Source organism: Trichosurus vulpecula, chromosome 1, assembly GCF_011100635.1.
Source record: "Trichosurus vulpecula isolate mTriVul1 chromosome 1, mTriVul1.pri, whole genome shotgun sequence".
NCBI classification, from domain to species: Eukaryota; Metazoa; Chordata; class Mammalia; order Diprotodontia; family Phalangeridae; genus Trichosurus; species Trichosurus vulpecula.
In genome coordinates this window covers 567,684,759-567,700,036 of record NC_050573.1, presented here as the reverse complement: position 1 = coordinate 567,700,036, position 15,278 = coordinate 567,684,759, and the positions used below count along the sequence as shown (strand labels likewise).

Here is a 15,278-nt window from a genome sequence, read left to right as displayed (position 1 = left end):
AGAACCCCCTGAGGTAATGGAATATTACTGTGCTATAAGAAAAGATAAACATGATAATACAGAGAATCATGGAAAGACTTAGAGGAACTGATGAAAACAAGGCGTGCAGTAACTACAATGTAAATAGAAAAAACAAACACTCCAAAATTATAAAGAACAAGCCTGACCCCAAAAAATAGATCTAAGAAGACACCTCTTCTCACCGCTTTGCAAAGATGGGAAACATTGCACTTAATGTCACATTTATTTCATATATATATTTATGTATATATGTGTGTGTATGTATTGATGGATTTTTTTCATCTTCCTCTTTTTCTCAAAAAAAATCTTTGATATAAGAAATAATGCTTTGGGATGGGGAGAGAGGAACATAGGGGAAATCTAGGCAATATAAAAGCAAAAGGTACCAATAAAAGTCTATTTTTTTAAAAAAAAAAGATGTAATACTTTTTAAATCTTTCAAAAATAAAACACAAGCCAACAAATTCTTTCCACAAAAATCTTACTTGGGAACACCTGTTCTTAACTTTTATGCCATACATACATATGTACATGCACACATACTTACATATATGTGTGTATATGCATATATTCATAATACATAACTACATACTAGCTTGCTACTCTATTTTTCCTTTCCTAAGCACAAAAATTATTTAAAGGATCAAATATAATATGCCTTTAAATGTCAACTTCTACCTCATCTATGGAGATTAACTAAAAAAAACATAGGTTTAATACAAGTACATTATAAACCATTGTTTATTCTATAGAATTGCTGCTCTTTTTGCCAAGAATACATATTTTTTGGAAAATTTCTGGTGTGCATTACTTAGCTGGGTGCGAGGGAACTACTTTATGAGAAGCAAAATGTAATTACTCTTTAATCCTTTGTTTGATTTTTTTTAAAGGCTTGGCCTGTCTGTAGAAGATATCTTTCAGAACTGGCTTGATGTTTCTGGAATACCAAAGGTAACCCCCTAGTTGTATGTTCTTAAAAGCATTTGTACAGAGTGATTTACAGATTTCTACTTAATGTACTATTAGCATTATGGTGGCAATAAATTTCATTTCAGCCTTTCTACCAATGGGAGTACCACTGGCCAACTATCTAAGTGACCACGTGCTTTCAGCAAGGTGGTATAATATGAATTGTACATTAAATAAGGTGGTATAATACCGTTTTATCCTTCATATAGGGATACAAAGTGAATTATTTATCAGTTCCATTGTGCTAGAACCCATAATCTGGCCAACATTGCCTTTCCCTCCTCCTATATTCCCCATTTCTACTGATCTTTACTACCATACTGCCAGGTAATCCAGGCTCAAAACTTCAGTCATCCTTCCTTTCCAGTCCCATGTCATACTCCCTTTCTTCACATACTAGAGATTCCTATTTTCATGCCTTTGTTCATGTTATTCCTTTCTTTCTTGTTTCTCCCCTTTCTCTATCAGCTAGAGTCCCTCCCTTTCACCAGGGCCCAATGCAGGTGTCATTTCTTCCATGAAATTTTCTCTGATTTCTCCATGTTCCTAATTGAAAATGATCTTTACTTTAAATTTTTCGTAGCACTTTGGGAGATTATGCGCTACACTCCCTATACACTACCTTGTACTTTCCACATTCTTCTTTGTATCAAAGATATTTGTATACTTGGTTTCTTCCTCTTGATTAGATAGTAAATTCCTTGAGATAGTGTCTGTGTGACAACTATCTTTATATCCCCAGCAGCTACCATAATACCTTGCACAATTATTTAAATTGAAAAGCCAAGGAACTACTGTTTCCTCATTGACAGTCTACTGACATATGGTCCAGTTTTACTAGTTTACCCTAAGAAGGGCCTAAATGGCTCAGAACATCAGTAGGGCAAGAAATTGAGGGTCAGAAGGAGCTGTTCTCTGCTACCCTTCCATCCATCCCTCTACTCTGCTCTTAGTGGCCTGTTCCACTAGTATTGTGAAAATTTTGGTTGACAATGTCATTAATTCAGATTCCTGAAGAGTACTCACAATCTCTGTGCAACATAATGCATGGGTTTGGGATTGTTTCATCCAATAAAAATCGTTGGTTTGGTTTACCCCGAATAGGAAAAAGAACAGCTGATACTTTACCAAGAGTAACAAAGCCTTGAGTGGCTACTTTCCCATGATGGGATGGTTTTTCATGAAGCTGCTCTCTAAGAGAAGGCAGTTTGGTATGGTGGGGAAATTGCTGGAATCGGAGCGAGAGGACCTGGTTTAGAATTTCAGCTTTGCCCTGACTACCTTTGTGCCCTTGGGTGAGTCATTTAACTTCCCTTCCATGTATAATGGAGCAGGGATATGATTGACCCATCCCCACCTTTCATAGTTAACACAGTCACTGAAGGCCCAGGTGCAATCACAGATGGTTAGTTGAGTTATTGCAGGTTACAGGAAATGCATTTAGGCCAACCTCTCCATAAGGGAAGACTGCTCTTTGATTAAATCTGGAGGGGACAGCTGGATTGACTAAGAAAAAAATTAATTAACTCCTTTTGGACTTTAGCTGAGTTGAATAGCTACAGGCAGTGTAGCAGTCAAAGCTTAAGGAGACCTCTGCAGGAACAGAGAATCCCTTCCCATCCCCCAAAATTCTTGCAATCTTGTAATCCTGGACCAGTATGAGATCCTGCTGGAGACACTACATCCAGTGGGCAACAGAGATACACTGCAGACAGGTACCAGGAGTTGTGAGTTGCCTTTGCCATATGGGTATCTTATACAAGTCCCTTTCTAATATTGTACTCTAAGTGTGAGCCCACCCTCCCCATGGAGGCTGCGTGCAGTGGTGGGAGAGTGTGCCCCAGACTTAATAGGAAGAATGTTTTGTACCTACTGTTCTCGCTACACGATCTGAGTAAAATGCTTTGATTAAAAAAAAAAAACCTAGTTGTGTCTACTGGCCGATTCTTAATGGGAAGCACACCTGTGGAGCCTCATGAGTCCTAGTGTTTGAAGTGTAGATCCATGGGGTTACCTTAAAATCTGGGTACCCAGCCTTTGAGTATGGGTGCAGATTGGAGGAGTACTCAGTAGGAGTATTAAACATCAAACGAGAAGGTTGGATAAGATGACTTCTGAGGTCCCTTTCAACTCTAAATCTATGATCTTATGTTCCTAAGCTAGCCCAACAAACTTTAGACCTCAACAGATCCCAGAATTTAGAGCTGGAAAGGACCTTACAGCTCATCTGTTCATGTCTGGCTCATTTCACAGACGTAGAAACTGAGGTCTGCCTATGCACACTGACTTGCCTAATGTCACAGAGCCAGTAGCAGAGCCAGAATCTGAACCTAGATTCTCTTTTCCCTCAGTACATGGTATTTTTTTTTTAGTGAAAGCCAGGGTGCATTCATTCATGTATATGCATTTATTATGTTGAGTACGTAACAGTTGAGTTTTTGCATTCTCAAAGGGAGCATTTGCTGCAAAACCTCTAACACTAAGTTTCACAACTGGCTGTTTTAAAAGGCTCCCAGGGATTTTTAAGGATTGGAGGAGGGGTATCACAGGAAGCCAAAAAAGCTGATTTCCATATTTTGATCTTGTGAACAACTGAGTTTCTGTTTGGAGCGGTTGACCCTGAGGGAAGAGAAAAGAAAGAGTCCTTAATTTTGTTCCTTTAAGCAGGGATCCCCAGCATCAGGCTGAGAACACTGAGACTGACCTTGGCTTTAATCCATTCTCAGAAGGGTGGTCTTTGTGTCCCCAGCTTTTAGCACAGTGCCTGACATACAGTAAGCACTTACCAAATGCCTTTTGAATGACTGACTCATTGTGAGGAGGTACCTGTTATTTACCCTTGAAAGGGTTTGTCCATCACTAAACCTGCAATTTGACCAAGAAAATTTTTTTTTTAATTTTTAGAGGAAAATTTAGCTCTGTGTAGTATGTTTTTTCCCTAAAGTTTTATCAGTACTGGTTAATAGCTTCTAGTGTAGACAGATAACTATGCTATCAGCTAATGGAACCCACTGTAAAAACATATCCAGATGCAGTGGGGCTGACCCAGCTATAAATTGTCTTTTAGACCAAACTGGTATTTCCTTGGGTGTTTAACTATTCTGTAAAAACAACAGGATCGGACAGAAAGGACGGTGATTTAGTGTTCTTTTCCTTGGAGAATGATCAGACTGCTCCTTTTAATCTTTTTGACCCATTTCCTCTGATTATTTATATTTTTTGATAGTGATTTACCTGCTTTCAGCACTTCTCGTGCTCTCAGAGAGCAGGTTTGCACTTAAGTGAAAGAAGCTGTGGATCGGGGAACCCCCTGGTTATGGGAGCCACTCAGTGAATAGGGTACCTTGTTCTTTGTTCACTTCATTATAATATAAAGTTACTAATATGCCAGACCAGGACTAACATTACCAGAGCTCCTAAAGTTGCTCAGAAGCCCTTTGTTCTCTCTTTTAATTTTTGTGGCTGGGCAATTGAAGTCATTCATGACAGGACATTCACATTGTACTAGTGAAGTTTTCATCCAAAGAGATGTTTTTGTGTTCTGCCAAAATGGCATATGCTGTGGTTGGCCTGGGTTATCCTCATCAGCCACACTAAATGGAAATCATAAAAAAAAAAATCTAGCCAGCACAGCAACAGAGAAATAAGTACAGGCCCTAAAAAGGAATATGTACCTCCGTCTACACTTCAATTTATAGACAAATCTGAAAGCAGTCGCACCATCAACATTAGAAATAATTCTTCACAAAAATATAACTTTCTCCAGGCTCTATTCTACAGATAGATTTTAATTTTCTGATACACATGGGTTGGAGGGATCCTCACTATCCTTTTTGCATACCCATTTCCACATATATAAGAAGTAACTGGGGCCTTACCTAAGATATTTGAATGGGTTAGAGTCAAACAAGTAATTCAGCATTTATTAAGCACCCGCCATGTGCGGGGCATCATGCTAGGGGCTGGTAGTGGGTATACAAAGAAAGATAGGACAGAAAACCTAAATGCCCAAAAGAATTTACAATGGGCTTGGAGTGCAGCATGTACATAATCATAAAAAGAAAGCACAGTTAAGTGCAAGGGAAAAATCTAAGCAAAGTAATTATGAACTCATCACCTTGAAGTGGATATTTGTATAGTAGTGGAGGAGCAGGGGTCAGGCAAGGCTTTATGAAAAAGGTAGCACTTGAGTTGAGCACTGGAGAAAAGTAGGAAATCCAATTAGTGGACCTCAAGGGAAGAGGGAGAGAAAGACAGAAAGCCATTCTAGACATAAGCAAGACAAGATGAAAACAAGGAACTAAGAATTTGGAAAGAACACAGAGTATGGAAAACTTATGCATTTGAATTAGCTTATCCCTATGTTTGGAAATATTCTTTCCTTGTCTGGGCCTTATCATTCCTCAAGGTTCAGCGCAAATGGCATTTTTTTAGTGAAGTCTTCCCCAGTTCCCACTCCCACCCCAATTTTCCATGCTTTCTGTCTCCTCAGATTACCTTGTATGTACTTATCTGTGCACACATATATTCTCCTTCCCCCATAGAGTATAAATGCCTTGTGGACAGGAACAAACTTTTGATATTTGTACTCTCTTATAGCACTTGTGTATGCTTTTTTTTTTAGTAGGTCATAGAAAGGCAATGAAGAGTAGTGGAAGGATATGATGAAGGCATCTCATCCTGATGATTGATCTGAAAGGTGGGTTAGAAAGGGAGTAAACTGGAATCAGGAAGACTAGTAAGTAACAAGACTGTTTCACCAGTTTAGGTGAGAAGGGATGAGAGCCTAAACTAGAGAAATTACATGTCCTAACAATCTAGAAAGATTTTAAGTATAAATCCAGTGATGAACTATATATTTTCTTTGTCAGAGGACTAGGCTATCTTGAATTCAGAAGTGAAAGGACACTAGGTACTGAATTTCTTCTTACCAGAGCATCTCCTAAAGACCACCTACCAAAGAAAGGGATGAAATTGAGAGATGTTGGAGAAGTAGAATTAACAGAACTTTCCAACTATTTGGATGTGGAGTGAAAGGCAACTCCAAGTCTTTAAGGGTGTGTATCTAGAATTGGACTTATCCTATATTAAAAAAAAGAAGGCTGGAAAGCCAACTTTGGAACTACCATCATCCCAATCTGGATGCTGATTTGGGGGTCTCCAGACAACTGTAAAGAATATCCTTTAATAAATCTCCTTTGGACAGTCTTGTGCATGGGTTTTTTTTCCTCTGCTTTAGAGTGAACACTTGGGTTGTCACATCATCACTCATTCAGAGAGTCATTTGCTGCCAAGTGAAGGAATTGAAATGAGCAGGAGCAAATGATCTAGTCTCTTCCTAATTTTTAAACTCCTTGAATTCAGGGAGCTCTTATTCTAAACTGCAGTAGGGATAGCCCTAATTTAATACCAGTAGTAGAGTTACTGGGTTAACGTAAAGATTTTTATGCGAAACTTTTTTCACCATTAAGGACAGTAGAGTCGTCACCCTTAGACACCAACATGACAGTCCTAGATATGCTTACAGAGAAGGAGAAATGATACAAAGGAGAACAAAGGGGGACAGAGCAGCTGGATTAGAGCAAGGATGCTTAGACTAGTAAGTGTACAAGCTAGTGAGAGTGTCAAGGGATCAGTTCCAACAAAGGCATGGGAAAAGCCTTGAACCTCATTAGTACTGAAAAAGGCAGCCGAGAAAATACCAACTACTGACCTATATGCACCTATATAAAATTTTTATGAGAGTCATGTACGCATGCTTCACGGCTACCCTTTGGGATGGTGTTGGTAGGAAATGGGCAAACTGTCCGGGCAATATTTCATAGTAGTACACATCTTTACCATTATGGCACTGACTGAAAGAAGTATAAATGTGGGACAGACAGCGTAAAGGAACAAGGCAGGCTCAGAGCAAAACAAGAAGAGGACAACATTACAAAATTCTTTTCATGGCCCCAATGTCTATAGGAGACAAAAGCTCACCACTTTCAAACTAACGTTCCACCAATGATATGTGACTGTATGTTGTGGAACACTACAGTTTCTCAGGAATTAAAAATGTGTCTCACAGGAAAGCTAATGGAGTAAGACATGGTGGACATAAGCAGCCTGCAATATATAAATAAATAAATGATTACTTAATCATTTGAAGAAGTATGGTAAAGGATTTCCTCAGGTTGTTGTGTTTGTCCTTCATTTTCAAAGAAGACCATGACATCAGGAGAATGATGACATGACTTGCAGTTGACTTTGATTTGAATGAGGGAAGGCTGTGCAAGGTCACCAGCCTCACTTTCTCCTCTAGAGCCATCTGGGACCCATGACCAGATATTCACCAGAATGACTGGAGATGACCCAGGGTGCATTGGGAGACCCTGGCCCTTTCAGGCTAAGGCCTTTTCAGGTACTCACTTTGAGTGAGGTAACACCTATTCAGTGAATAGGCCTCTTTAAGAAGTGAGTCACTTCTTTGACAATTGGGACCAGCTGTCACCTAAAACCCCAAACTAAAGGATTTCCTCAGGGAAATATATGAAAGAAGAAGATGGCCTGGTCATATAGCACAAGGGTTAGGGATGGATAATAGGTGGCTAGCTTGAGTTCTCTCCTGGCACCCCTGAAGTGTTGGGAGGGTCTGAGAGGGTCCCCACAATGTCAAATGCACTTTCTTGGGGTGAATTTATGGGAGCTCATGGACAAGAGGTGTCCAGGATTGGCGGTCATTAATAGGTTGTGATTTCAAGGAAACGGTGAAATCCAAGAACTCACAGATCCTTTTGCATTCAAGTGCTTAAAAGAAGGGAAGCGAGGGAGAAGCGAACAAGCATTCATATTGCTTTACGAGTATTTCCTTTGGTCTTCAAAACAGCCCTGTAAGGTACGTCTTGTTATTATCCCTATTTTACAGTTGAGGAAACTGAGGCAGACAGTGGTTAAGTGACCTGCCCAGGGTCACAGAGCTGAGCCCAGATTTGAACTCAGGTCTTCCTGACTCCAGGTCTAGCACTCTATCCATTGTGCTACCTTGCTGCCTCTAGCTAAAGAGGGAATGACTGATGACAGCATCAATCAGGAAGGCATAGGATGACCTCAGTTTTCCCAGGAGGGCAAAATAAATATAAATGCATCTGTAATAAAGTGAATGTATTTATAATCTTGGTAGCCTTCACATCACTTGTATACTTGCGAAAGCGCTGACGTGTCTGCTGGCCAGTTTTCAGGTCGCCTCCCATTTTATGTCATGATAAGAGATGGGGAACATGGGTCCAGTGTAGCATAATGGATTAGGTGCTATACTTGGAGGCAGGAAGTCTCGGGTTACAGTCCCACCTAAAATACTTGCTAGCTGTGTGACCCTGTTAAGGCAATGAACCTCTCTGAGCCTCTGTGTTCTCCTCTTTAAAATGAGAGGCTTGGACCAAATGACCTTTAAGATTCTTCTAGCCCCAGATTTATGTGATCTGTGTGATCTGATGGATCATTAAAATGTAAAAGTGACAACAAAAGGTTTAAATTCCAAATTATCTTAATTTTCATAGGATCATAGAAGCTGAGAGTAGAAGGGAATTTAGAAGTCATCCAGTTCAGTTGCACCCTACTGTGATCTTCTATATCATCCCTGACAGGTGCTGTGTGAAGATCTCGGGGGCATTTGCTGCTTCACAAGGCGCCTCATTTTATTTTTAATAGTTCTAATTGGTAGGAAGTTCTTTCTCATGAACTTAAATCTGCTCCCTTTAACTTTCACTTAATTGGTCTTGGTTCTACCTTGTACTGCTTTGCAAATTAAGCTCTTCTACATAAGAATGTTTATTAGAATGTGTTCATAAAAAAGGCAATTATTGCCTTCCTTCAGCTATTAATTTCAACCTTCCACAAGGGTATTAACTATTACCATTGAAAAACCAGAGAGACAGAGTTCTTGGTTAATTAATAATCAATTTATTAATTAAGCTAGCTAATAATCAATAAATTGATGGTCAGTGATTTCTCTCAGTAATGAAAGACAAAACCATGGAGATACTCAATGCTTTCAGTACTTTTGGAAAAGGGGGTGCCCCTGATGGGTGAAAATCAAACCTGATTGGTGAACAATTAATGAGGAGGTGGGCTAAAAGTCTTCAACTCCACCTACTGAGAACATGGCTTGATCATGAAACTCAGCCACTTCCAGGTCTCAACAGAGGAATCTCTGTTCTCCACCCAGACCACCCTGGTTGGTTCTCTCCTTCATGAGCTGGGTCACCCTGAACTCTAATGGAGGGGCACAGGGACATGGACTTATTCCCTCAGGGCAAGAATTCACCTAGATTAGATTCTGTTTCTACTTCAAACAGAAGTAAGGTCTCCTAGTTGGGTGGCATCCTGCCTAAGATCAAGGAGCATGTACCCAGAAGATTAGGGCAAGCTCCTCTTATCAGCCAAGCTTTTCAGAGACCGGCTGACTGACCTACAAGGGCTGGTCCCTCAATGAGGAAATAAAAAGCCTGTATCTTAATTAATAATGGGCTATTAATATAATAAAAAATAATAATTTCTCTCATTCTTGAGCTACTGACAGAACCAAGCTGAATGATATGAATTTCATCTTGATGGGGGACATACTAATAAGCATGGCCAAATGCTTCAATCGCCAAAAAGTAGCCAGAAGAAATAAGGAGGAAAGGCAAGATGGATAGTGGGCACACAGAATAATCACTCTTGAGATAGTCAAGACTTGACTAGTTCAATTATACTTATATCCCTTGAAGCCCTGAACTGAGAAAACATGATGTTGTTTTATCTCCTTAAAACATCACTTCTCATCAACCTCCTTCCCACTCCACAATGGATTGTCAGAGGCTTTGTGAGTAGATGATGGAAAACTGTGTCTCCTATGACAAGTATCGAAATCGCTAAACTCAAGAGAACTTGCTAAGATGTGAAGCAAGATGCAAGAGACTTTACAGGACAGCAGGGACATCATGCCTTTGACTTGGGGAGAGCCAGCTGGTTTATTTGAGAGAGAATGTTGCAACATTCTTGACAGTCTTCCCATCATTAGTCAGTCATTTTAACATTAGTTCAGGTACCCTATGAATAATGTCTCTGAAAAATTCAAGTTTCATGTGAATCCAAGACAATGGATTTTGGAAATGTAGACAAAATGATTCTTTCAAATAAATATATTCCATGAAATCTTTGGGGGTCTTCTAATCAATAAATACCAAGCACTATCTTCATTTGGAACAGTTTTTGATTCCTAATGATTTCATTTTTTTTTGCCCAGCTGTTTCAATTCAGAATTAATTTGTTGCACTGTATCACACTTTGTAAGAGATTCATGTTTTTCAAGGGATTCATGATAATATTTTAAAACTAGATCTCTAGCTTTGCCTTGTGTACAAGTTTAAAAAAAAAAAAAGCTCCGTCCCTAGAAGATATTTAACAAAGCACAAAACTTCAGCTCGTTCTTCCCTTATTGATCAGTGTTATATTGAAACACCCAGATCAAAACACAAGATACTCCTTACTTTTATGTTTTGAGCTGATATTTCATTTTTATTCCAGTTATCAATTCTGATACTTTCACATTTTTTTTTTATGATTTTCATGCATTGTGGCTGTTTAGGATGCCGAGGAATGGGAACCTGCAGCCTTGAGGCCACATGTGGCCCTCTAGGTCCTCAGGTGTGGCCCTTTGACTGAATCCAAATTGAGTCCTAAGCCAAACAGGTACAAACCATTCTAGATGAAAATAAGCACATTGTGACTCTTTAACAAAAACGTAGTTCTTATAATAATATTCGTCCTTCACACAGCGACCAAAGAGATTTTCCTTAAGTGTAGATCTCACCATGCTATTCCTCTGCTCAGTCAACTCCAGGGGCTCCCTCTCTAGAATACAATATAAACTCCTTTGTTTAGTTTTTAAAGCTTTTCACAACCTAACCCCAGTCTTTCTGTCCAGCCACAGTATTACTTCCCCACTCCTGAACTCTGCAGTCCAGCCAAAGTGGCCTTCTTTTTATTCCTAACTCCCAACACTTCACCTCCTGTCTCTGTCTCTGCACTAACTGGAATGTATGCCCTCCTCCTCTCTACTTCATAGAATCTCTTTTTTCCCTTCAAGGTACTGTAGTTCTACCTTCTATGTGAATCCTTTCCCGATCCCTTCCCTCCCCCTACTGCTAGTGCCCTTCCTTCCAAGCTGCTTTATATGTAGCTACTTTGTATTTGTTATATTTATTCTTAAGATACTTAAATAGGTCCTTGTCTTACCCGTTAGAATATGGTTCTTTGTATTTGTATCCTCAGCTCCTGGCAAAATGCTAAGCACATAGTAGATCCTTAATACTTACTGATTGAAGGGGAAGGGAACAAGCATTTACTAGACATAATATCTCATTTGAGCCTCACAGCAGCTCCATGAGGTGGAGGCTGTTATTGTTATCACTTTATGGTTTGTCAATAAGCAATCACAACGTCACAAAACTCTAGGTTTTTTATAAGAGAGATGAGCATGCATGTGGAACCCGAAGCAACAAAGAGTTCACAGCCCAGACAGAAGCTACAAAGAGAGGTTGAGAAACAGAAATCTCCACCCAAATGGGAGGGGGGAGGGAGTGGGGGAGATCTTGAATAGTTAAGATTCCTGAGCAGGTTGAAGAAACTAAGGTCAACAGAGGTTAAGTGACTTGGCCTAGTAAAGGATTGGGACTGGGTTTGGACTTAGATCTTGCTGCCACTGGGTCCAGCACTGCCCCACATAGCTGATTGAATGTGTTGTCATAAATTTACTTCAGTTACATATATGTGACCGAAACTGGGCTTCCAGCCAAGCCTGGGGCTATCTTACACATGGTGGCTCTGCAGTTTCCAAAGTCTCCCTTTTCTCTGGAATATTCTCTGTCCCTCTTTCTCTCCCTCAGAGAGTCTCTGGAACCATATGTCTTTCTCCCAAGAAGTTCTGGCACGAACTCCCCCCTTTGAACATATATATAGTATCACCTCCATCTTCTCTTGGCCACTCAGGAGTCCTGTCTCCTACACACCAGCAGCACACAAAATGTCCCAGGCTTGGTTGGAAGATTGGCTACATAAAAATTAAAAAAGCTGTGTGTCAGGTGCTCACAGATAAGGAAATGTGTTTCTCTCAGGCTACATTAATTAATATTTACAGTTTGAATGTGTGTCCTTATTTGAAGTAGGGTTTTGTATATTGATGAGGACGTCAGGTTTCACAGTTGTCCACAAAGCACAAGCCAGCCAGCACTAGCCCTGTACACAATTATGTCATAGGAAAAACTTATTTGTAGTGAACCAAATTTTTATCCTTTTCTCCTTTAGTATATTACCTCAGGTTCTCAGTGTCTTCTGCTCTCCCCTATACAAACATGTTCTCAAGAATCAGAAACTCATTCTTACTAAAAATGTAAATAATTAATGATAGCATACAGTATTCATTCTCCTGGGGGGGAGGGGATTTGTTTTCTAACTGGGATCAAAAACTTAAACTAAAGAACAGAAAGACTCTTAGAGTAAAATTTCAGGAATTATAGAATAGGTAGAAGAGACTGGAGGTAGGGAAGGGGTTAAGGCACCAAGTTGCCTAGTCCACCTACATTTATCAATTCAGTTATTTATTGTGTACCTATTATGTGAGGCATAAGGACCCTGAGGGCACAAAAATGAATTAGTTGTATTTCCTGCCTGTAGGGTGTTTACAGTCTATTAGAGAAAATAACATTTACAACCAAGAAAACTTAGAAGGGATGGATACACCTGTCTTTAAATATTTGAGATGCTATCTTAAAGAAGATGGGCTAGAACAATTATTTGTGGCTCCAGAGCCACATTAAATAGCCATATTTTTACACATTTTATCTTAAAGTTGCCTTTTTTTTAACTGAGAAGTGATTTGTTCAAGGTCATTCAGCCAGTATACGATGACAGAATTTGGCAGAATTTCCTCCTCCAAGAGTTCTGTGCATCAAGGAATCCCAGGTGCAATCTCTATCATCATCTAGTATATATAGCTCCCTATCATTTAGTGGGCTATGAGATATAAAAGAAAGAGCCTGCACCTTCCATCCCGGGTGTACTTACAAATTAACACCTAAATAAACACCGATTAACACAAAGCCAATTGCATGCAAGTTCCAAAGAATGACCAAAGTAGATACATTTATCCCTTCCACATTGTGGGTGATGAGGGGGCACTGCCCCTTGATCTGGCAAATTTGTGTAAAATGTTTTGGCCCTCCTTCTACCAGAGAAGAAGTCTGAGATATTATGGTGTTAAAAGATAAAATATGTTGCTATTATACAATGCTATACATATATTTTATACATTTCTGAGTTTCTAAACTTTTTTTCTGTGTTGTCTGCTGGCCTTTGTGTTTTGTCTGTGGCTTCCACAAAACTCCCTCCAAATTCCCATTAATTCCTTATGCCGACCTGTGATATGTCAAAACTGTGAAGGGGAAAATCGTAATGTGGAAGAGATAACTGTACTTGGAAAGTGGGCAGTACTGTTGTTGGAGATGTGAATCGGTCCAGCCATTCTAGAAAGCAGTTTGCAATGGTGCATACCCTTTGACACAGTGATACCACTACTTAGGCCTATGCCCTCAAAGAGATGAAAGGGAGAGAAAAAGGGTCATATGTACAAAAATAATTATGAAAAATTTTTTTGTTGTGGCAAAGAACTGTAATCTAAGAAGAGGTCCGTCAATTAAGAAATTGCTACATAAATGACGATATATAAATGTAATGGAATATTATTGCACTGTAAGATATTATGAAAAGTACTATTTCAGAGAAACTTCAGAAGACCTATATGAATTGATGAAGAAAGAAATGAGTAGAGCCTGAAGCATAATGTATACAATAACAATATTGTAAAGAAAAACAACTCTAAAAGACTCAAAGATTCATTTATGAAATGACTAACCATGATGCCAGAGGACTAGTCATGAAGCATGCTACCAGCTCCTAAAAGAAAAACGATGAACTCGAGATTCAGAATAAAACATAAATTTTTGGACATGGCCAATGTGGGAATTTGCTTTGTTTGACTGCATATTTTACATGGGGAGGGTGTCTTGTTTATTTATTTTCAATTGAGGGTCTGGGTAGAAAGGGGAAGCCGATTAAGAATAGGATAGCCAAAAGAAAAAGACAAAAAACAAGAGAGGGTCACTGTAGCATTTTTTCCCTAAATGCACAGAAGAGAACAGAAAGAAGACCAAAAAGAACCTACATGTACAAAAATATTTATAGCAGCTTTTTATGTGGTGGCAAAGAATTGGAAATTGAGGGGATGCCCATCAATTGAGGAATGGTTGAACAAGCTGTGGTATGTGAATGGAATGGAATACTGTCGCGCTATAAGAAATGATGAGCAGGTGGATTTCATAAAAACCTGGAAAGACTTCCATAAACTGATACTGAGTGAAGTGAGCAGAACTAGGAGAACACTGTACACAGTAACAGCAGCATTGTGCTCTTCTCAGCAGTACAATGATCTAAGACAGTTCCAAAAGACTCATGATGGAAAATGCTATCTGTCCACATCCACAGAAAGAATTATGGAGTCTGAATGCAGATCAAAGCATACTATTTTCATTTTTCTTTTGTTTTTTTTGTTCTGCTTCCTTTTTCACAACATGACTAATGTGGAAATATGTTCACATGATTGCACACACATAACCTATATCATACTACTTGCCATCTTGGGGAGGAGGGATGGAAGGGAGGGAAGGACAAAAATTTGGAACTCAAAATTTTATTAAAAATGAATGTTGAAAACTATCTTTACATGTAATTGGTAAAAGTAAAATACCATTTAAAAAAAAGAAAAAAATCTCCTAATTTCCAGCTTCAGTGGGAACTTTTCCAGTCTACTGGAAAAAAGTATCATGCTTGTTGACAACTACACCTCTAGTGACAGAATCATAGGATCCCAGGGTTCAAAAGAACTTCAGAGGTCACCCATCTATTATAACCTATACATGACAAGGAGCAAAGTCTACAACCTCCAGGGCAAGGTATCATCCAACCTTTACTTGAAGACCAAGAAACTATGAGTGTGTAACTATTCTGCTCCTTTTGTCTAAGATGTATATCCTTCCAGAGCAGAATGTTAATTATGAGTCCCATCCCACCAAGCCTCAGTCATGCTTCCAAGGTCAAATTTGCCTCCTTGCTTATTGTTTAGACTGTGTACATTTGGCTATAGACATCTGAGGCAGTTCAAAAAAAAGTTCCTTTTCTGGATTTTGTCTCCTGTAAGTTGGTGGGTGTAT

The 15,278-nt window shown here is 39.2% G+C and overlaps 1 protein-coding gene across 1 annotated transcript in view; it reads left to right on the top strand.

Annotated features, from left to right (window-relative positions):
• LOC118834457 (aminopeptidase O (putative)) overlaps positions 1–15,278 on the top strand; it is a 542,097-nt gene that overhangs the window by 381,811 nt on the left and 145,008 nt on the right. The window contains exon 11 of the mRNA XM_036741906.1: positions 912–972. Coding sequence (XP_036597801.1) covers positions 912–972 — 61 coding nt within the window. The remainder of the gene's footprint in view (positions 1–911; positions 973–15,278) is intronic.